The sequence below is a fragment of the Macrosteles quadrilineatus genome, unplaced genomic scaffold, assembly GCF_028750875.1.
Source record: "Macrosteles quadrilineatus isolate MER2022 unplaced genomic scaffold, UCM_ALF_1.0 Scaffold_1__1_contigs__length_201487025, whole genome shotgun sequence".
Taxonomy (NCBI): domain Eukaryota; kingdom Metazoa; phylum Arthropoda; class Insecta; order Hemiptera; family Cicadellidae; genus Macrosteles; species Macrosteles quadrilineatus.
In genome coordinates, this window is record NW_026542594.1 from 197832923 (window position 1) to 197855020 (window position 22098).

Sequence of the window (22098 nt, forward strand, 5' to 3'; positions counted from 1 at the left end):
GAAAAACCTAGCGTCCACATGTGAGTTTAAAACATTCTTGGATGATGCGTTGAGGGATAAATTTTTGTGTGATATAAAATCTAGTGATGTACAGAGTAGGCTACTGGCGGAGGGAGATTCTTTAACCTTTGATAAAGCCCTTCAACTTGCCTTATTGTTGGAGGACGCAAACAGGAATGCTAAAAGCCTCCATCCACAAAACACAGGGGTTGGACTTCTGGTGAAGTCAATACGTTAAGTGGCAGTAACAATGGTAAGCCTAAAAACTTGTATAGACCTAGATATAATGAAACAGGCCAACGACCTGCATATGTAAATTCTTCGCGCCAATGTACATGTTGTGGACAGGGACATGGGTTCAGCAGTTGTCCTTATAAAGAGTATAGCTGTCATACTACTTGTAAAAAGACGGGTCACCTTTCAAGAATGTGTAGGAGTAGGTCAGTGAATAAGTATAAGCCTAGGCCCAGCGGTAGGGTATACATGTGTGATGAGGAGTCGGATAATAGTCATGACGACTCCCCGGATGATGAGCCAGATGGTAAAAATGAGTATTCGTTATACAACATAGCGTATTCAGACAATGTAGATCAGGTTAATAGCTATAAAACGAAGTTGCTAATAAACAAAGTGCCTGTGAGCATGACAATTGATACCGGGGCAGTGGTTTCGGTCATGCCCGAAGATGATTTTGATCAATTATTTGAAGGTAAATCTAACAAACCTAACCTTTCCAGGAGCGAAGTTCGTCTGAAAACTTATACTGGTCAAAAGATACATGTTGTGGGCGAGTTTCAGGCAAAAGTTGCGTCTCGCTGGGAAAATCATGTACTTCCTATGGTGGTGACACGCAGCGAAGTTCCTAACCAGCCTATTTTGCTGGGTCGTAACTCTATGAGTAAATTACAGCTGGATTGGAAAAACGTAACAAGCGGAAGACAAAGTGACTCAGTACAACTGGTTAGCGGTAAGAAGTCTCCAGTATTATCTATCATTAATGATCTGAAGAAAGAATTTCAAAATGTTTTTGAACCCGGGATTGGGACTATTAAAGACATTGAAGTTGAACTTGTATTGAAAGATGAAGCGATGCCTGTTTTCTGTAAGGCTCGCAGTGTGCCTTATGCACTTAGAGATGCTTTAGAAAAAGAAATTGAAAAATTGATAAGTAATAATGTTATTTATCCTGTAACACAAACCAACTGGAGTACACCTGTGGTGGTGGTCCCAAAATCAAATGATGAAGTGCGTCTCTGCGGAGACTTTAAGGTTACCCTTAACCGGTGGTTACGTACCGACTATTATCCATTGCCAACAGCAGAGGATATTTTTGCTAGTATACCAGGCTCAAAAATCTTTTCTAAATTGGACTTATCGGCAGCCTACAATCAGTTGCAAGTTAGCCAGCGCTCTCAAGAACTTTTGACAATCAACACCCATAAGGGCCTGTACCGATACAGTAGGCTTCCGTTTGGGATTACCAGTGCAGGAGCAATATTTCAATCAGTAATGGACAAAATCCTGGGCGACCTTCCAAAGGTTTTTTGTTACCTTGATGACATATTGGTGGTAGCAAAGACTGATGAGGAAATGTATAGTACGCTCAAATCTGTGTTGACTCGCCTCCAAAAGTATGGTGTTAAAGTAAACGCTACGAAGAGTGAGTTTTTTAAACATAGCCTGATTTTTCTAGGCCATAGGCTAGAAGCAGATGCGATTCGCCCAAGTGAAGAATTAACAAGCGCTATCGTTAAAACACCTAGGCCTGAGAACCTAACCCAACTTCGAGCCTTCCTAGGTCTTATAAATTATTACTCACGATTTTTACCAAATTTGTCAACTTTACTTCACCCATTATATCAATTGCTAAACAAGGACACAAAATGGCATTGGTCCAAAGATTGTGAAAACGCCTTTGTCAAAGGTAAGGAATTGCTTTTAAGTGACAGAATTTTGATTCCATTTAACCCTAAGTTGGACCTAGTCGTGACTGCTGACGCAAGTCCATATGGTGTGGGAGCTTTTATTTCGCACAGGTTGCCTGACAATTCGGAACGGCCAGTTGCTTTTGCTTCCAGGACTTTATCTCCACAAGAACAGAGGTACCCTCAGATTGAACGTGAAGCCTTGGCACTTGTTTTCGCAGTAAAGAAGTTTCATACATTCCTGTATGGTAGACATTTCTTGATGGTTACAGATCATAGACCACTCACGTACCTGTTAGGTCCGACCAAGAACATACCAACTCTGGCTGCCGCCCGTGTACAACGTTGGGCTATTATTTTATCAACATACAACTACGACTTGGTGTATAAAAAAGGCTCCGAGATACCCAATGCGGATGTGCTTTCACGGCTTCCATGTGGTAATAATTCATGTGATGACGACGAGGGTGAAGTAAATTTTTTTGCTGCCACGGATGAACTTCCGATCACTTACAAGGAAATCAGCACTGCGACTCGTTATGATCCCATTCTATCTAAGGTGTTGGACTTCACAATGCATGGTTGGCCAAACTCCATTAACGATGCACAATTGACGCCATATATCACCAGATCATCGGAACTCTCAGTGGACCGAGACTGTTTGCTTTGGGGAAGGAGGGTGATAGTTCCTGAGTTCCTGAGAAATAATGATGCTTCTTCATAAGGAACACCCAGGTGAAACCCGCATGAAATCTCTTGCCCGAAGCTATGTGTGGTGGCCTAATTTGGACCGTGACCTGGAAGGTGTGGTAAAAACGTGTAAAATATGTCAGACTACCCGGAACAGCTCTTCCCTAACACCTCTACAGCAATGGTCTTGGACGAAGCATTGTTGGGAAAGGATCCATGTTGACTTTGCGACCTTTGACACTAAGGACTTCCTTACTGTGGTTGACAGCTACTCCAAATGGCTGGAGGTTTTCCACATGAAGACAACCACCTCTAGCAAGACTATTGAAAAACTTAGGTCATGTTTCTCAGCCTATGGGTTGCCTTGTACCTTAGTGAGTGACGGAGGCCCGCAACTGACCTCTCAGGAATTCAACGATTTCTTAAGGGCCAATGGAGTTCTTCATGTTGTCACCCCACCATACCATCCCGCTTTCAACGGTTTGGCGGAAAGAGCCGTGCAGACCACAAAGAGATCGTTCCTTTGTCAATTACTTGAAGATGACCAATCGAACAAATGTAGAACCCTTCAGCACCGTATAGACAGTTTCCTTTTTACTTATCGTAACACACCTCACACGATTACTGGAAGTACGCCAGCAGAACTTTTTCTAAGATTCAAGCCCAGAAATCACTTGAGTCTGTTAAAACCTTACCTACCATCCGATCTTAACGAAAAACTCAACAAGATTGAAAACACTTCAAACAAAAGAAGAGGTAGTGCACGTTTTTTTTGTGTGCGAATAATGCGAATCAGCCGAATCAACTATCTAGTCTGTCTGTAAACCACCCGTTCCACGTTTTCATTCAATTGTAAAACTATCCGTGTGGCATTTTCGTTAGTTTAAACTACGAATTAGTTATTTGACAACTGAAACTGTTCTTTATTTAATGGTGAAATAAATATTTGTTTATTTGCCCCCGATGAGTTAATTTGTTTAACTTATTTTTCTACAAAGGGATATTAAATGGGTTATTTATTCATCCATTATCAGGTGAATCATTCAATCATCTGCTCATGCTCAGAACAGTAACTTAAATTATGCATTTGGGCAGATATTATTAATTACGTAGTTTAAATTATGAAGACTTTTTAATTTGTACAAACAGCTTGTTACCTTTTTGGCGTAAAATTATTACGTGAGTAATAAATATCCAATATACCGAGTGGTCATAATTTAGTCACATTAAAAAAGATTAAAATTAAATAACCAAGCAACTTAGAAAAAAGGGAATTATCTTCTTAATAGTGAATAACAAACCTTAAGGTAACATTAATTATTTATTTTAAATAATTTTAAACTAATGAAAAATAAATAAATGTATTTATTTAGAATACAAATAAAACAGAAGAGGGAAGTAATTTTCCAACAATACATGTTAGTTCTTTAATCACGCAACACATATTATTAATTACTATTTGTTGATGATCTATTTGTTCATGCACGGATAAATCCTCCGAAACATGGCGCTGAATAACTGGACCGCCGCGACCGCCAAATGCCAACATAACCTAAACTATCTAACTTATCTGATCAGGCGCGCGAACTGATGGTTTATCCATTCGTTCTCTAGTTGGATAGTTTTATCTGTCTCCAGTAGCAGCACGGACGCTCCCTACCCCCACTACACTCAAAACCATCGGATGAATCATCCATCTGAAGACTATCGGATGAAAGCAAAACCATCGGATGGTTGAAATCAGTCGTTTGTCCCATCACTAATACCCATACCATTCCATACCCCCCAGAGACCCCCCCCCTCCCCCCAAGGCCCAAAATATATGTCTAGGACCGCCCTTGGACATGTGTCAAAGACTCCTGTGTGCAACTTAAGAACTTGGCTACTAAATGAGGTCAATAATTTTTAATTTATGCTAGGCCCTGTTAAGAAACTTAATTATATTACTTAGGCTACACTAATCTAATTAAAGGATACAAGTCTCTGAAACAGTGAAGGGCTGTCACTTTGTAAATGCCCTAATATTGTTCTTAATCTTAGATTGGTTTTATTTGAGTTCATTTTTTAAATGAGCACAAAATATCATTAGTACCTAATTAGTACTTATGATTTTTAGGCCTAATTTGACTTGACAGTTGACACTTTCAATTTCAATTTGTTTTTGCACCTAAAACATGATCAGAATTTCAGAATATTCTCAGCACAACACCAACACAACCCTCGAATTAGAACGAACATGGATGTGGGTGTTGAATCGGAATGGAATCGTTTCGTTCCTCGTTCCACTCATCAGTGATTCAACGAACAAACAAAAAAACTACTTGCTATTCGTATATACCAAGGAAAAAATGTGGTTCGGATTCCACTATAAACTGTAGGTCCCTTAGTTGCCATTAGCTGTATGGGCTATTAATTAACAGCTGTGTCTAAGTATGTTTTATTTTTATCGTTTTATCTATGGTCTAAGGAATGTCGGTCGGCCTTAGTTTAACACCATCACTATCACTAACAAGATCGCGCCACTCATCCTACACTCATCTCCATTCATACTTGACTTAGCTTAAAATACCTACTATGTATGGTCGCCAATTCATTAAACAGAGCCTCCGTATGTCCATATTGGTTTCAATATTGTTTTATACAGCAATAATTTATTTTCTAGACTAAGTTTTGATTTTCTTCCGATGAGCCAATTTAACTTATTAGAGTTTCATATTAATTTTCTATGAAATCAGAAATCTAATCTAACTGAACTGAACGCCTACGCCTGATAGCCTGAAGTGAAGTGAAGTGACCTGAACTGAATCTACTCCGACTCCCTCCCATCTCGTACTTTACTTGACTGACGGACAGGACGCACAATTTTTTTTCAGGATTAATTTTGCCAACAGTGTCATTTAGAGGCTTCTGATTGACTATAACCATTGATACTCAATGCTATAACGAAGGTTTAGTAATTGAAAAATTATTTTCGTTCATAGAATATATTAGAAATGCCTCAAATTCTATTTTATATTTTTTTATTATGAAATTAAACCGTCATAACCTAACCAAACCAACCAAACGTGCTGACAATGAAAAAATCTAATGAAGGTTTATTAATCGAAAAAATAGTTCTGTTCATAAAATAAAATTATAAATGCCTCAAATCCTATTTTATAATTTTTTTTATTATAAAATTAAACTAACATAACCTAACCAAACTAACCAGACTTGCTAACAATGAAAAATCAAATGAAGGTTTAACCGAAAAAATATTTCGGTTCATAAAATAAAACTATAAATGGGTCAAATTAAATTTCACAATGTTATAATTGTAAAATTAAACCGTCATACCTAACCAAACCAAGCAAACTTGTCGATAATGAAAAAATCCAATACAAAAAAATAGTGCTGCGGGTGGGATTCGAACCCGGGTCTTTCGGATCATCAGCCCTGCCCTCTATTCACTACACCACCGAGGCCGTTGGCATCTTCCGTATCGTTGCGGTAATGATGTTCCCTCAGCCAATCAGAAGCCTCTAAATAATACTGTAGGCAACACTAATCCTGAAATAAAAATTCAGCAGTCGGCACTCTACAGTGTTTCTTTCCATTCGCGGGATTATTATCCCGAAAACGGGATTTTTAGACCTTGAGCGGGATTAAAACGGAAAGCGGGATAAAACGGGATTACTTAGTTTTAGAGAAAACTAGCTCAAATTGATTAAATACTGTGTAGTAAAATACAATAGTGATGTTTAAACAACTTTATAAACATGATACGTCAAGTATAATACTAGGTATTGTAAAAAAAATCATTCGGGATAAAACGGGATTTTTCACAATTTAAAAGCGGGATGAAACGGGATTTCTCGACCCAGTAAGCGGGATTATTTTTTGGTCGTGTGGAAAGTGGAAAGGAAACACTGGACTTCGCCAATCGCCATTTCAATTTCATCATTCATTCTCCTCATGTCCTCGTCCTCATTGCATTCATTATTTTCATTTTCTTAAGTTTAAGTTTGCTGTTGCTGATCGAGACCCAATAATCTTTATTAGACGTACTTCAGTATTTTTTTGTTAAAATACTGAAGTATTTCTAATGACTGCCGCCGAAATGAGGTAAGTGTCTCAACAAACTAAATTGTAAGTTACGTTCCACATCTACATATACGAGTTAGTTTAGTACGAAATTAGGCTACTTAAATACAGAGAGCTTGGCCTATAATAATCAAGATGGCATCCAATAGTCAATCGTTTAAGTTAGAAAATGAAAGGGCCATTAACTTAGTATCTCATTCCTAATAGCAAATTTACCTTTAGAATTCTCTTCATCGAACAGTACATACTGTAGCCTATTCATGAGCCAACCCTGGTAATGTAGGAAGGGGGTGTGAATTTTGCATGCAGGCTAGGGGTGAGAGGATACAATTTCAATATTCTTAAGTTAATAGCCTAAGAAACATGCCTTGAATACCTATTTTATGAAATAGGCCTAGGCCTACTGTTAAGAAAGTGAAGGACCACCTAACTTAATTATGTAACTTAGGATAGTAGACATACTTACTTTTTGGACCTAACTTAATAAGTTAAGTAACTTAAGATCAATGTAGGATGTTGCCTAAGTTAGGTACCACTAATAGGCTAGGCTGCTGTATAGTAGGTACCATTGCAGCAAACGTGAAGTCTAAGTGAACCTATTTCCATTTGCCAGATTTTATTCTCACTAACTTAAGTTAAATACATTCAATGCAAAGGATACGCGTCCTGTAACTGAAAGTGGATTCAGTGCAGGTACAACTGAAAATAGTCCGTGACCTGACAAGAACTGTGTGAGATACTGGTGAACCTCACTAATTTATGCTGCCATTCCAACCACGGTTGGACCTGTCTGATGAGTCTGGCAGTCCAACGTCCTCTTGTCTCCCTTTCCCAGCTTTCTTGCCACATCTGAAAAGTGCGGGAACGCTCTTCCGTTCTTGCAGCGTCCTTCCCAAAGTAGACTCGTCTCTGGTAGATTGCCTTTCTCTCCGCTGCCAAGAGTTTGACAGGGATAACTGCAGCAATCACCAAAACGGACGGTTCGGACACCGTAGGTTATGCGGAAGCGACCTTGCGTGCCGCCTGACAATGTACTCAAGCAAGCCTCAACCTGTACGTTTCCTTGTTAAGCGTGTCTTCTAACACCTCAGAGCTGTAGAGAAGCACAGACTGGACTGCAGACATCTTGAGTCTTCTACTGCTGGACCGAGGACCACCGACATTGGCCATAAGCATACTAAGAGCAGCAACACTCCTAGCAGCCTTGTCCGCCGTACGGAAGATCTTGTCCCCCCAGTTCAACTTACACCTTAATACCATCTCTTTGTTTTTGACCAGGTTTACTGGATTAACTGTGTTAGTTTTTCTTAATTTTAAACCAAATGTTCTTGTCATATTTCAAAATAATATTATTTACAAACTTGGCGGGTGGAGTAGGGGTTTGAGTCAGTTACTCACTAGATTGTCCTCAAGGAAATCCTTGATGGAGAAATAGGCCGACTGAGTAAGCTGGTCTTTCATTGTTTTCTAAAACTTGTTAAACAGCTTCAACGCCATGCGGGGAAACGGTGTTGTGTGCTTGTTAGGCGTGTTCTCGGTATATCTAACTTGATAGAGCTATGTGTAGCATGGTAGTGGACATCTCCTCTGGTTGTGAACTCGCTTAAAAGTTCTTCTTGTCATGTACTAATGAGGATAAGATATACATCGAGTGGACTGTAGGCACGCCTAATCTCCTGAAGATGGGTTTGCTGTTTTCACGCCAGTCACTAGATGTGATGACTCGGATGGCCGCCTTCTGTAACCTCAGCACTGCCTCACAGCTTGGGGAGTGGCCCCAGAGAAGTATGCTGTAACTCAAATTGCTGTAGAAAAGGCCGTAGTAGATGGTCAAGAGATACGATTCAGTCAGGCTGTTCTTCAATTTGCAAAGTAGAGATACTACCCTTGAGAGCTTTTTAGACATCTCTTCCGTATGGCTCTGCCGTTTAAGCTGTCTATCAATCAAAAATCCAAGAAGCTTTACTTGAGGTACGATGTTTGCGGTCGGAATTCAGACAACCGCAAGGTTCAATCTGCTACCCAAGGTGCAGATGAGTGTTTGGGTCTTGTTGACATTTAGCTGAAGTCTATTGGTCTTAAACCATTTCTCGACGGAGGTCAGCTCCAAGGCCATCTTTCCCTCAATTTCCGTCACCGAGCTTCCACCGAATACAAGGTTAGTATCGTCCGTATACATGAGAGCCTCGTCACCACACCTAAATTTCTTCACCATTAGCAGGAACAGGAGACGTCCAAGTAGCGAGTCCTGTGGGACACCGTGTTCCACCCTGCGCTCTCCCAAAAGAGCTCCATCAATCGCAACCACCTGTCTTTGATTACTAAAGTAAGAAGAAAATGTAGCAAGCACAGTACCTTCCACTCCGTAGGCTTCAATTTTCGCCTGAAGAACTTCGTGTGACACTACATCAAACGCTTTGTTCAGATCTAGTAGAACTAGGCCTAAGGGTTTTTCATGTTCAAAGGCTGTAATTCAAAGTTCAAAGTTTGTAATCTTTTCAACCAGTCGCAACACTGCAGTGGTAGTGGAGCGGCCCTTCCTGAAGCCGTGTTGGGAATCTGAGAACAAACTACTTTCATTAATATGTTAAACAAGTTGGTCATCATACATTATTTTCTCGATAATTTTGGATATAGCAGGAACAATTGCAATCGGGCGGTAGCTGCTGGCCTGTTCACGGTCTCCTTTTTTATACACAGGGACAACCCTGGCAACCTTCAGCCTATCCGGAAAACAACCCTGATCAAGACAAGAATTTATCACATGAGTCAGCGGACCTACAAAATCCTTAATCATATTTTTGATTAAGTTTACACTGATATCAAATACATATTTGCTTGCTTTGGAGTGAAAGTTAGCAACAAGTGATATTACCTCAGCAGGAGTAACGTTTTTCCACCTTGTCAAGCGGGTTTTTATTGTCACATTGGGATTTAGACCTAATGAAAGATGGCCATCTGCAGGAGTTAGCTCACTCGCATTACCAACCACACTCACAAAGTAGTCGTTAATTTCATCAGGGCTACTCACACATGCAAAATCCACAGGTTTCCTACAAAGTTTGTTGGCATTGCTCCAGGCTGCTTTGCACTGGCTGGGCGACTCCCTTATGAACTTTTCGTTTGCTGCCTTCTTGGCATTCTTGACCATGCGTCTGTAACACCTCTTAACCCTTTCCACTCAGATTAACGGGAGGCCCATTTACTCACCAGCTCCATTTAATTTTAGCCAAATTTGCACACTTCATTTATTTGCCAAAAAAACAAATACTGTCTTTATTTGTAGAATGCTGGTAATTTTTTTCCTAATTCTGTATGAACCAAAGATCATATTTAGGATATAGAAACCAGTATATATATTTAAAAAATTTATTATACATTACTCATAAAAAAAAAATTTTTTTTGGAGAAAATAAAAAAATTGGAATAACAAGATTTTTTACAATTTTTTTATAGAAATAAGAGTATAAAAATGTTTTATTTACATTGTGTATGTCCTTATATATATATTGAAGTGATTTACATAGCTAAAAGACACAATTTTATGCGAAAAAAAAATATATTGAAAAATATGAATTTTTGCTAAAAAAAAGTTTTTGGTGAAAATATCAGTTTTTGTAGCGACTAATATCTTTTTAGGCAATATTAATTTTGCTGTTGCTTAGAAACCAAATATTTATGATGTAAAGAGAAAAAGTATTTTTTCTTCAAAACTGTATTAGCTGAAAAACATAAATAAAACAAGAACTAGGCCTAAATATTTTATCTCGCTTGTACGCTACTCCGCTTCAATCACAAGCAAGAATAGGCCTAAAATAATAATAACATAAAATAAACACAAGTTATATAAGAATTTAAACAGTGTTTTTGTCAAAGAACTAGACATACCTCATTACATCTTATAGTTTTTCAGGGTATGGTAGCGTTCAAAGCACTGCCCTGGGTGAAGGCCTGGTTTTCTTGCACATGTAGCACAGAAATACACTGTTTCTCTTCTCTGTCCAGCTTTCCTGTTGCTGCAAACAGCACAGTCCTTGCTGTTGCTTTTTTCATTGGCATAAATAAAATGAGGTTTTTTATCTAGCCTATCTTCTTGGTCAGCTGAAGAAGGACGACCTCGCTGTGAATAAGATTTGTTACGTACACCAGAAACAAGTTCAGTAATCAGCATTTCCCTAAATCTCTTCAAATCAATGGGAGTTTTCCCCTTATTCTGTAAGTCCATGTTGTATAGCAGGAGGCTGTTGACGACACATACTTCCATAAGCCAGAACCAGTTTTCTCCACCACACTTTAGATTTCCGAACAAACATGTAGGACGAAATGTAATGGTCGGCAGTGTCGACTCCTCCCATTCTCTCGTTGTAATCGCATACAACAACTGGTTTGGACACAATTTCATCTTCTTTTCTTCCCTTCTCTCTTCTTTTTACTAATTGCATATCCGAGTTATGATACGAACTCATCATAATTACGTGTCTCTGGTCCCGCCACACCAACACCAAGACATTGTCTTTGTGACGGTAGGCTGCTGTCTCATGTTTCTTCAAAAGACCCTTTAGCCTTTTCTTATTTACATTACTGGGATTACCTTGACGATTTGAATTAACTGTACCAGTGAGATGCATTTTCATCTTTAGCAACTCTTGAGCTAATGACAAACTTGTATACAATCGGTCAGTATATATGTGGAAACCGCAATCTGGCCCACATACTTGCCTCACTCTTAGTGCCAACAGCAAAACAATTCTGGTAGTGAATTGCAGGTCAGGGTAAGGTAATATCTGCGATGTAGCTGAGCCATAGTATGGCTCAAACGTGAAAATGTATCCTGACCTGGCATCAGATACAACAAAAACCTTTAGACCCCATTTAATTGGTTTTTTGGGGTTGTATTGTTTGAAGTACACTTTTCCTTTGAACGAAATTGTACTTTCATCCATAGAAAGCTCATATGGAGGGACAAAGTATTCTGTAAACTTAGTCTGAAGGTAAGCAATTATATTTTTTAGCTTGTCCCCTCGTGATCGGGCTGGTTGGGTACCACCAGTACTCGAACAGTGTAAAGTCCAAAATATTTGAAAAAATCTTGTTCTTGAAAATACACGGCTAAAGAATGGCTGATTATAAAGCCAATCTTGTGCAAAGTAGTCTTGCAGCAAGGGTTTAGTATTGAGTCCCATGTTTAGAACCACTCCGATGAATGCTCGTATCTCCTCTAACGTTACATCCGTCCACGAGTGCCAGATTGAATTTTTTTGCAAAGGCCTCTTATTAGAAATGACAACCTTAGCATGTTTATTTGTCTCAGTAACAATAGTTTCTAAAAGTTCATCTGTCATAAACAATTGAAAAAAACTGTAATGGGCTATTAGGTTTGTAGCCTATTGGGGGTTTGTAGCCAGATTCCAAAGTGTAAGGGAAGTGGGGGAAATCTTGGTCAGTATTTGTGTAAGTCCTATAGTTATGATCTTCATTAGGCTTGTTCTTGGTTTGGATAGGCCTAGGCCGAGCCTTTTTACCCTGTGTGCTAAGACTAGACTTCTTTTTGGTTTTTGAGACTTTAGTTTTTCTCGATCCACGCAAATGTCTACCTGTTGTAAGTTTGGTTGATTGTGAAGAAGGTCCTGATTCAGTACAAACTGGGATAGAGCTAGGTCTCGGTCTGTCAAGTTTTAGTCTTTTTGATTGACTCAAAATATTGGAACAGCTTGGTTCAGTAATTACAGGTAATTCGGTAGGCCCACCGATACTTACATTATGTATTCCCGGTATTTCATCTAATGTCCCAAAGTTTACATCATCTTGTTGAAAAAATTGATCATCAATAGGCCTATGTTCAACAGGCAAATCGGTACTTACATTATGTATTCCAGGTATGTCATCTAATGTCCCAAAGTTAACATCATCTTGAAGATAAAATGGATCAATATGTTCAATCGGCAAATCGGGATCACTATTATTATCACCATCTTCATCACTATTTTCGTCGTCGTCTAATTCTGGATCGGTTGGATCTGAACTGCTATTTGATAATAAATCGTCTTCAAATAACAAACCAGCTATATCAGAATCACTTATATTACTTGTTCCATCAGCAATTTTGCGATTTAGCAACGAATCATCGCCGTCTTCATCCATTTTATGGGCTTACGTAACAAGAACTAACTAACTCAAATCATAACAGTTCAGTCAAACACGAAAATAAACAACTAACTGAAAATATCTGATTGTATGTAAACAATAATAAAAAGTAAAAGTAAAGCACGCAATTCGATAATAACACTCCAACTACATACGGCAGTAAACAAACCAAGCAACATTTAGTAAACAGCTGCCGTGCAGTCAGTCAGCTGCCGCTACAGACAGCAGTTCAGTTAACGAGTGAAGACGACTGACATAAGCTCTAAGATTTAATATTGAGCATTGAATATTTGTTCAAACGGTTCTGAAAAAATTCCCCAGATGGCAGCAGATGTCAAACATCAACCCTAGCGGCGAAATAAATAACTACGTATGTCCAAATAAAAGTACAGTACGTTGTCATAGCGACGGCGGGCCTGGCCCGACATTAGAGTTCGTGCGGCCATGACGCACGGCGGGGCTCCCCCGCCGCTTGAGCGGAAAGGGTTAATATGCAAATACTCATTATAGTTTACCTGCCTTTGATCGGGCATAGTGGAATGCTTTACTCTATCATGTAAGATGATTACAAACTCCCTGAGCTTATAAAGTTGAGGGAAGTACCAGTCCCTAAGTGCAGGTAGGGCCGAACCGAGCCTTTACTTTAGAGCTATTGTTCACATTGGGATGACCTGAGTTTTTCCGACAGGTTTTCAGAGGAAAGCAATTTTCAAATTCACTGCAAAACTTATCAAATAAATTATCAAAGAGATCATCTGCATTATATATTGTCATTATTGGATCCCAGGAAATATTTCTTAAACTATTTAAAAAGAGCAGCTGAGAATCATCGTTAATTACTCTGTATGCAAATGTGTATTTGTCATGCCAAATAGGTTGAGGTGATGTACTTACAGGAGTAGAAGTAATTTGCAACATCACAGCACAGTGATCTGCCACCACCAGGTCCTCCACAGAAGTCACACAGTCCTCAGGGTCGATGTTTATAGCGGTACTGTCGTGACAGGCAATCCCCCTCGTGGGTTGGAAATTTGTCAGGTAGAAGCCATATGACCTCAGCAGATTAATCAGTTTGAATTCTTCGGATGATCCGGGGTTCAGATGTACATTTAAGCCCCCTCCAATGATAATACGCTTGTGCACTTTGGAAACAAAATCCAGACACACGTCAAGCTGTTTTAACCTTTCCCGGACGGGCGAAATCGTAACATAGAACGGGAAAAAATTATAGGAAAAAATAAAAATGAATTTTCCTTATTTGTGTTTTGTTTTACAAGTATACATAAAATAAACACATAGAACACTTCATACTGTCAAAATAATTTTTTACTCGTTTTTAATTATGCGGATATATCTGCCACCCGTCTTTGAAGATATGACCATGACAACTTTAGGCAATAAATAAAGGACAATATTTAAACAATAAATAAAGACAATGTAGTTTTGAGCACGGATCGTCGAAGGGGGAGTGTAGGAGAGGTGGGTGGTGCGCGGGTGAGTGGGTGACGCAGGAGAGAGGGGGGAGTGCGGGAGAGAGAGCGCAGCCATGGAGAGAGCAGGAAAGTGGCGCCTTGGTACCACGAAACATCTGGTTACTTCTCAAGCACCTGCCAGTCTGCCTGAAGAGAAGGCGGATATATCCGATTCCCGTCCGGAACATCAAAAACCATAAGCGGATATATCCGCCACCCGTCCTTTATCGCCAAAGACTTATTTGTACACTTAAATTTACTATTTACAAAGATGGCTACTCCACCATTCTTAACAGTTTTACAATAGGCTGATACCAAGACGTTATCACCCAAAGTTATGTTTGTTAGAGATTTCGGGTGTGTCAACCAGTGTTCACTGACACAGATAATGTCTGGGCTTTTTAATTCATTAATTAACAAAACAACTACAGATCCCATTTGGTCCAAAGGCATTGTATATTTAAATAAGAAACACTGAAATTATGTACAGGAGGTTGGTGATGAGCAGGACCTTGGCCTAGGCCTACCTTGCTGCTTCTGTTCTTGAGGCTCCTCCTAAAAAATGCTCCTCACTTTGTTAGGAAGGGTGATCTTCACCAGACTTTCTTCTTGGGAATAAGAATTTGCTGACCAGCACACCTCTAGGCCACGCTCCAGCACTCAGGATCGTGTTCTTGCAGTTCCAATCCTCCACCATGACACCAAGCTACTGGTTTGGACAACTACTTTCCCCACTCGTAGCGGAAAGATGGTTTCAATCAGTTTCTTCCTAAGGATGACAATCCCTGTCTTGCTCAGAGCGAGCTACAGACAGAAAGCGAACGACAGAAAGTTTTCGAAAGTATTGAATTAGTATGTTTCTGCCACTCAATATTGTAACATACAAAAATGTATTGTACACCTAGTTTATAGTCAAAGCAAAGAAAACTTTTATGGGATATTCCTAGCTATATTCTTACTAAAAGCATTGACTATTAGATACTGAAGTTGTATGTTGAAGTTGAATGTTGTAGCAATAGTCAAAGCTAGAAGGTAACAAAAATACTTTTTTGAAAAATTTGTATTTAATTTATCCTTATCCATATTTAGTTGTTCCTAAGTTAAGTCAAGTGTTATGTTGTAAAAAATTAATTTTATTGTTTTATATGTATTATATGCAATGTTTTCAAGAAGTTATAAGGTCAGTTGGCTATTTATCCGTAAACTCTGTTCCTAATAATTGTAATTTTATCGTTTAGCATCAATAGTATTGGATATATTAAGTTTTTCCCCTCTCTTAATACCTAGGTCTACTATGAAATATGATTTAACCCCTGGTTTGATAAAAAGGAGTTCTAGAATAGGAATTTGGTAGAAAACTGGAAAAAGAAAGCTTTGTTATTTTAAAACTATCATGAATATAAATCAAGTTTAGATTGTGACCAAAATATTTGTATCTTAGAACAAATTTGTGTGTATACAAAAAAGTATTTTTATTTGTTTCAGGGAAAAACTTGCTGATGAAGAGGAAAATGAAGATGAATTTAATCTTAATATTCTAGATGAGGTAAATTTTATATGCTACATTATATACCTATTGTGGGTGTGCATATGTGTGTGTTATATAAAACATGTTGTTTAGTAAAATAATCATCCTTTTTGATAAATTTCCTTGAAATATAGTGTGGACATTCCAGGGTATCAACACCCTGGAATAAGGTAAATTTCTGGGGGGCATCAAACATGCTACTAACTCGAAACTCCACAGCTATGGCAAACATTTATTTTTAACATAACCCTATCCCAGCAAAGCTCTAGAGACTAAATAAATTTACATTTACCCTATTGCATTTTTACTCAAACATTTCCTAAAAAGTCATTTTCTCTATTTAATTAACTTCAGGCTAACAAGTACTATGGTTTGCTGCTACAGGGAAGTTAATACAGAGTGGTTATTTATGAAATGTTAATAGCTTGGTGTGAAATAAATAAATTCGAGAAATTTAATGAACACAATATACACAAACAAGTACACTGATGCTATACAGTTTATTTATGCTTAAACATGTCTCCATAACTATCAAGTGTACAACTACGCTTTAATATACCTATATAATTTTTTTTTAATCTGCAACATGGTTTGGAAAGAAATTGTGAAATTGTATGCTTGAAGGTCAAAAATGGGAAAAACTAATCTCATAAAACTCCCGTATAAAACCCCGTTGCCAAAGTCCGATAATGCTACTTTCCAAACTAAAAAAATTAAACTCAATTCAATTCAAAACATCTTTATTTATTAGTATATATTGTATATACAAGAATGGTGTCAAATTCATCATTACATAAAATATAAACATGCATAAAAGACAAATACAATACATAAGAACAAAACAACAAAATAATACAGTCATCTCTCACCAGTAGCGTAGCCAGGATTATGTCAAGGGGAGGGTTTCACATGGCTGATCTGGAGAAGGGGGGGGGGGGGTTTGAGGGCCACAGCCGTAACCTTAGAACAGAAATAATAAGGTTTGTTTAGGGCCATTTGAAAAATAACTAATGGCCATAAAAAAACAAGTGTAAGATGTGATATAACAATGTAAGCACAGTAGTTGATTTGCTATGTATACCCTTTAGTATTTGATTTTTTAATTCCTCATTTGCGCAGTTCCACTTGAGAACTAAACATAACGAGCTGTTGGCCCGTCCTACGTACGGGAATTAAGTAGTCAACTAAAACTGAAGTTATGTCAATATTTCCATTTCTAATTCAAGCAGAGTTTAAGCGGTTAAACATTTATTGTAAAAAAAAGCTGTCAAGAATAATTAAAACATGTACACATTGTTATCTTCCTATTCTCTCCTCAAAAGGTTGAACAGAAAAATAATTTGCATAAACTTTTCTCTGAAGACTCCGGGGCAGAGCCTCAATTTGTATACATCAGTGGTTATAGAATCCTATTTATTTCCTATAATCAATGGCAAAATCACAGAATAATAAACTAACCTGATAGTTCTATAGAATATTTTTTTATTCAAACAGCTGTTAGTTAAAACAAAATATATTGCACTAAAACAAACTTAAATTTTTAAGACTACCCTAAAAATAAATTAGAACATCCAGCATTTTACCATGCTTATTTAAATAATCTTTCATCCTCTTACCGATTAAATGAACGGATCAATGAGTATAGCATTACATATAGTATTAATAAGTCAACCCTATGTATGCCATTATTATCCAAATGCTGAATTTGTGACACAAAAGCTGAATGTTTACAGCTGTTATGTTAAGCAAATTATTTTATGCCAAAAGCTAGTTTAGAATGTTAGCGTCGGCTGCTAGACTTTAAAAAAATTAAAACTTAATTTCTAAAAAACTGGGACCCTAAACTAAAATTATGACTTCGACATTCCCTAGTTCTCAAAATTATCTTTCTTTCAACACAAAAATCATGAAAATCCGTCGAGTGGTTGATTCAGAATCGTGAAATTAAAAAAACACTGTTTCGTTTTAATATTATAGATAAGCTAAATAGCAGTGAGGTCAAGTTTTTTTTCAGTAGGTACGTTGTCTATTATTGTCTATTAAGAACCTCGATTAACCAGAGTGGTCAATATAAATACTTCTAAAATTATGTTACATAACCTCATTATCCAATACCAAGAACATTTTATAAATTGTGTTTCTTTAGTCTAATGTTTTGAAATGCATTGTATATTTAATTTAACTAGGTACCTAGTTTTTTACCAGGTTCTCACATTATTGTTTTTGAAACATCAAAGTTTATTTGACAAAAATAAAATGGAAGCATAACAAAACAAAGAATCGGCTGATAGCTTCAAGGTCAATTTAGCTAGTATGCTTTGCACTGACAGTCAGTTGTCTGCTCCTTACACATCTGTCTGTTTGCTGTGCGCTATGTCACAGATCACAATTACTTTTTCTGTCCTAAAACAGCACGTAGCAGAAGCCTATGACTAGCAGTAAGCCTAGGACTAGGTTACTAAACTATATATTTTTCTGTTCTTTACACGATTCATTTCTGTACAGTACAGTCTTTGGAAATGTTCTGGTTTGAGTAAAACTTTGAGTTAGCTTGATTTTAAATGTTACAGTTTTTATTACTGAACCAAGAGTTAATGACAACTTATTATGATTGTGCAATCAATACTACTGTAATTGTCTTTTAGTTGTGAAAAGCAAATTAATCATCACAATAATGTCCATTTATACAGTATCAGGAGTTTTTATGGGTTTTATGAGCAAAATCTTTTTGTCAAGAGGGGGAGTTATGACCCCCCAAAACCTCCCCCTTGGCTACGCCACTGTCTCTCACTCTGTGCCTTTTTAGCGAATTTCCCTATAGGGAAGTAGCTATTACCGTAGGTCTCATGGTAAGACTTAGGCCCGGGACCGATTTACTTTTTCATTTTGATGTCCCCAGAGGCCAAAAACACCATTCGTTCAAATTTTTATATATGTATATATATATATAGATTTATATATATATAGATTTATATATATATAGCTGTACCCGCGGGCTTTGCCCCGTTTTACTTCATAAGTGAGCTCGTTCGCATGGCTCAATCACGTCCTGGTTGAAGTTCGTTTGCTACGCTCACTCACCTTTAGGTTGGAGCTCGCTCGCTGCGCTCACTTGCCTTCAGGTTAGCTAGTTCGCTACGCTAACTCGCCTCCAGGTTGAAGTTCGTTCGCTACGCTCACTCACCTTTTGGTTGAAAATTAGCTGTTGTCATAAATTAAAAAAAAAATAATAGTGCTGCACCCTGTTGGTAATCCTTGTAACTTTTATGCTATTGAACATCATAGAACAGAACCAACTTGTTTAATTGAAACAGCTGTTAAGATTCGTTAATTACTTTTAAATATGAAAAATCATAAGATTAACATGGGGAACTACAGGGCCACTGGGGCGGAGCCCGAAAGGGTTTTTGAGATAAGAATATGCTTTAATGTTAATCGGGAATGTGAGCTATCATCATGCCAAATTTCAGCCCAATCCGTCCAGTAGTTTATGCGTGATTGAGCAACACACACACACACAAACACACACACAAACATACACACAAACTCACAAACTTTCAGATTTATAATATTAGTAAGATATATGTGTCCGTGAACACGATAACTTGAGTAATTTTTATCCGATTTTGATGAAATTTGGTTTGAAGGTGTAAGGCGGGATAAACTTGAATGAGTTCGTGATCCAGCATGATCGGACCATGGGAACAGGGTTTTATGGGGGGTTTTATGGGGTAAAAATTGGTTTTTCTCACTTTTGACCCTCAAAACACAAAATTTCCCAATTTTTCTCTAAACCTTCTTAAAGAGCTTAAAAAAACAAACAATTCAGTATATCAAAGTGTTTTTGTACGGTTATTGGTTACGTAGAAAACTAAAAAAATGGTAAATTTAAAATTCCCATGTTATTCTTATGGAGAATATTGTCAAATGTTGTAGTTTGCTTGTTTATTGATATATTTTGATCAAACTTTGGCAAATTTATTTATTTTATAGTAAGCTATCAATATTTTACTAAAAACACACTTTATTAGTTTCCTTGTAGCAGCAAACCTAGGTACTCGTTAAACCTAATGTTATTTAAATAGATCAATTGAAAATCAATTCAGCCAAATGGAAATTCGCTTAGACGGCAGGTTTGCTGCGGCGGGGGTATTTTGTTTATTTTGTTGTTCTGCCAGAATCAAATGATACTGAAGGATATTTTTTATTATAATTAGCCTATAGAGATTGATTCAGGTAGCATATACATCTGGTGGGGTGACTTGCCCAGTGAATGACCGGTTAAGGTGAAATTTTTTTGTTAACTTAACAATGCTCTCCAGAGAATATTAATGCTATATATTATTATACCTGCTTTTTGGTTGTTATTTAAGGGTTTGCCCTATATCATAAATTGTTCATAAAAGATCAATTACGTGTGTAAGAATTGCCTCTTTATACATCAAAGTCCTGAGTCCAGTAAATGACCGATGTCATGCCAGTGAATGACCAGTCCTATGCCAGTGAATGACCGACTTCGGAAGGTTTAAAATCACTTATAAAATCAGTAATATACAAAAAAGGGGATTTATATTGTTTAAAAATGTTAACAAAGTTTATTGGCTGTCATTTTTTACTGAACTGAGATAGAGACCTCTAGTTTGCATTGTTGGTTTTCTTTTACCAGGACCTTCAAAATGAGGGGTCACTCGATGGGTCTTTGTATTTGAAATTTTTGAGTTTCCCCCAAAATTTTGGGCATGAACGCCAAGTGGCGGTTATGCCCAAAAAGTACTTCATAACATGCCATAATGGTGTGCCGAGTTTAGTTTTTCTAGTATGGGCCGTTAAAAAAAATAACAGGGGGTCTCCAAACTTTTTACTAACCCTGTATAAAAACATTATCAGAACTATATCACATTTTATATGTAATGTAAAAGAAAAATCTAGGCAGGTCTAGTTAGCTGATGGAAAAACGTCTTAACTTGCCAGAGAGGATATTCGATCGGGGTATATCGTAACTTTAGACTGAATAAAACACCAATCAATAACAATTTCAATGACAAATGTTTACTAGTAAAAATAAGTGTACATGACTTCGATAGAGTCCGGCCATTCACCGGTTAGGACAAAGAAAATGAATTATAATTTTAACCTGATATCGATAAATATATTGCTTAATGTCTGAGCATTTTGATGGTAAATAATTGTAAATTAGAGTCTAAACCCAGTAAATAACCCTAGCCGAGAAATCTGTTCCAGTACTATATGACCGCTCGAATAAAAACTTATTTGTTGGCTTACGTTTAAAAACAGATAGTTTTAGATTAATATACACTCTTAATATTAAATACTAGCCAAAGAAATCACCATTTCAACAGTTTTTTTTTCACAAAAATAAGGTAATGAAATATGCCTTGCCTGTAGAGTTCTTATAGTGGCAGAAGCTAAAAACGAAAATTCAAAACATGTCCAAGATAAATCATTAAAATAGACACAAATAATTAACAACCTACGATTTAATATGAAGAATAGAGTAATATCTGTATTCTATACTATTTTTTCACTCACTGTATTAATTTAACTCTTATTATAGATTATTTATAGTGAAACGGTCATTGATAGGCAGCGGTCATTCACTGGGCAAGTCACCCTATATTAATCAAAAATATGACCGTCCTTGGGATATCAGATATTTTCCCTATTGATAAAAGCAAATAGTGTTTCATTATTACATATTGTATTCATCTGAGTATTATACATCTCAATCAATTATCGGGTGTCTGTATTGGCTGGACTGGACTGCCATGTTATATGAGATTGACTCTGAGAAGGGGGGCTGGTTAGGAAGCCCAGGACCCTATGAAGTTACAACATTTTATCTAGTAAATGTAAGCATATAATGTATGTATTATTTTATAAAACCAAAGAAATATAACCAAATTAATGGCTGAAGGAACTGTTGACCCCCCTCCCCCCCCCCCCAAAGCTCTGCTGTAGATTTTTTTGGATTCTATTCTGGCTACGCCACTGGCTGTATTGAAACTAGGCCTATATTAGTTTTGTCATAAGTTCTACAACTCTTTAGGGCTACGTCTGTTTGTACAGTTTTTATTAGTAATATTTTGCACGGTAAAATTAGATTCACAATTAACTCAATGAAGTCAAATAAAAGTCTAAAAGGAGTTTTAAGATAGTATTTAACTGTAATTATGGTTTAATACAGTTTAACTAATTGAATTTGACATACATTTTATTTTGATTTCTGTATTGTTTA

At 37.2% G+C, this 22098-nt stretch overlaps 2 protein-coding genes across 5 annotated transcripts in view; one reads left to right on the forward strand and one right to left on the reverse strand.

Annotated features, from left to right (window-relative positions):
* LOC128993900 (phytanoyl-CoA dioxygenase, peroxisomal-like) overlaps positions 1–4842 on the reverse strand; it is a 26245-nt gene extending 21403 nt beyond the window's left edge. For both annotated transcript variants that reach the window (XM_054417999.1, XM_054417989.1), the window contains exon 1: positions 4593–4842. In XM_054417999.1, coding sequence (XP_054273974.1) covers positions 4593–4676 — 84 coding nt within the window. In that variant the 5' untranslated portion in view covers positions 4677–4842. The remainder of the gene's footprint in view (positions 1–4592) is intronic.
* A 1743-nt stretch (positions 4843–6585) lies between these two features.
* Positions 6586–22098, forward strand: part of LOC128993880 (NK-tumor recognition protein-like) — a 36545-nt gene continuing 21032 nt past the window's right edge. For all 3 annotated transcript variants that reach the window (XM_054417946.1, XM_054417962.1, XM_054417955.1), the window contains exons 1-2: positions 6586–6719; positions 15800–15860. In XM_054417946.1, the coding sequence (XP_054273921.1) occupies positions 6700–6719; positions 15800–15860 (81 nt within the window). In that variant the 5' untranslated portion in view covers positions 6586–6699. The remainder of the gene's footprint in view (positions 6720–15799; positions 15861–22098) is intronic.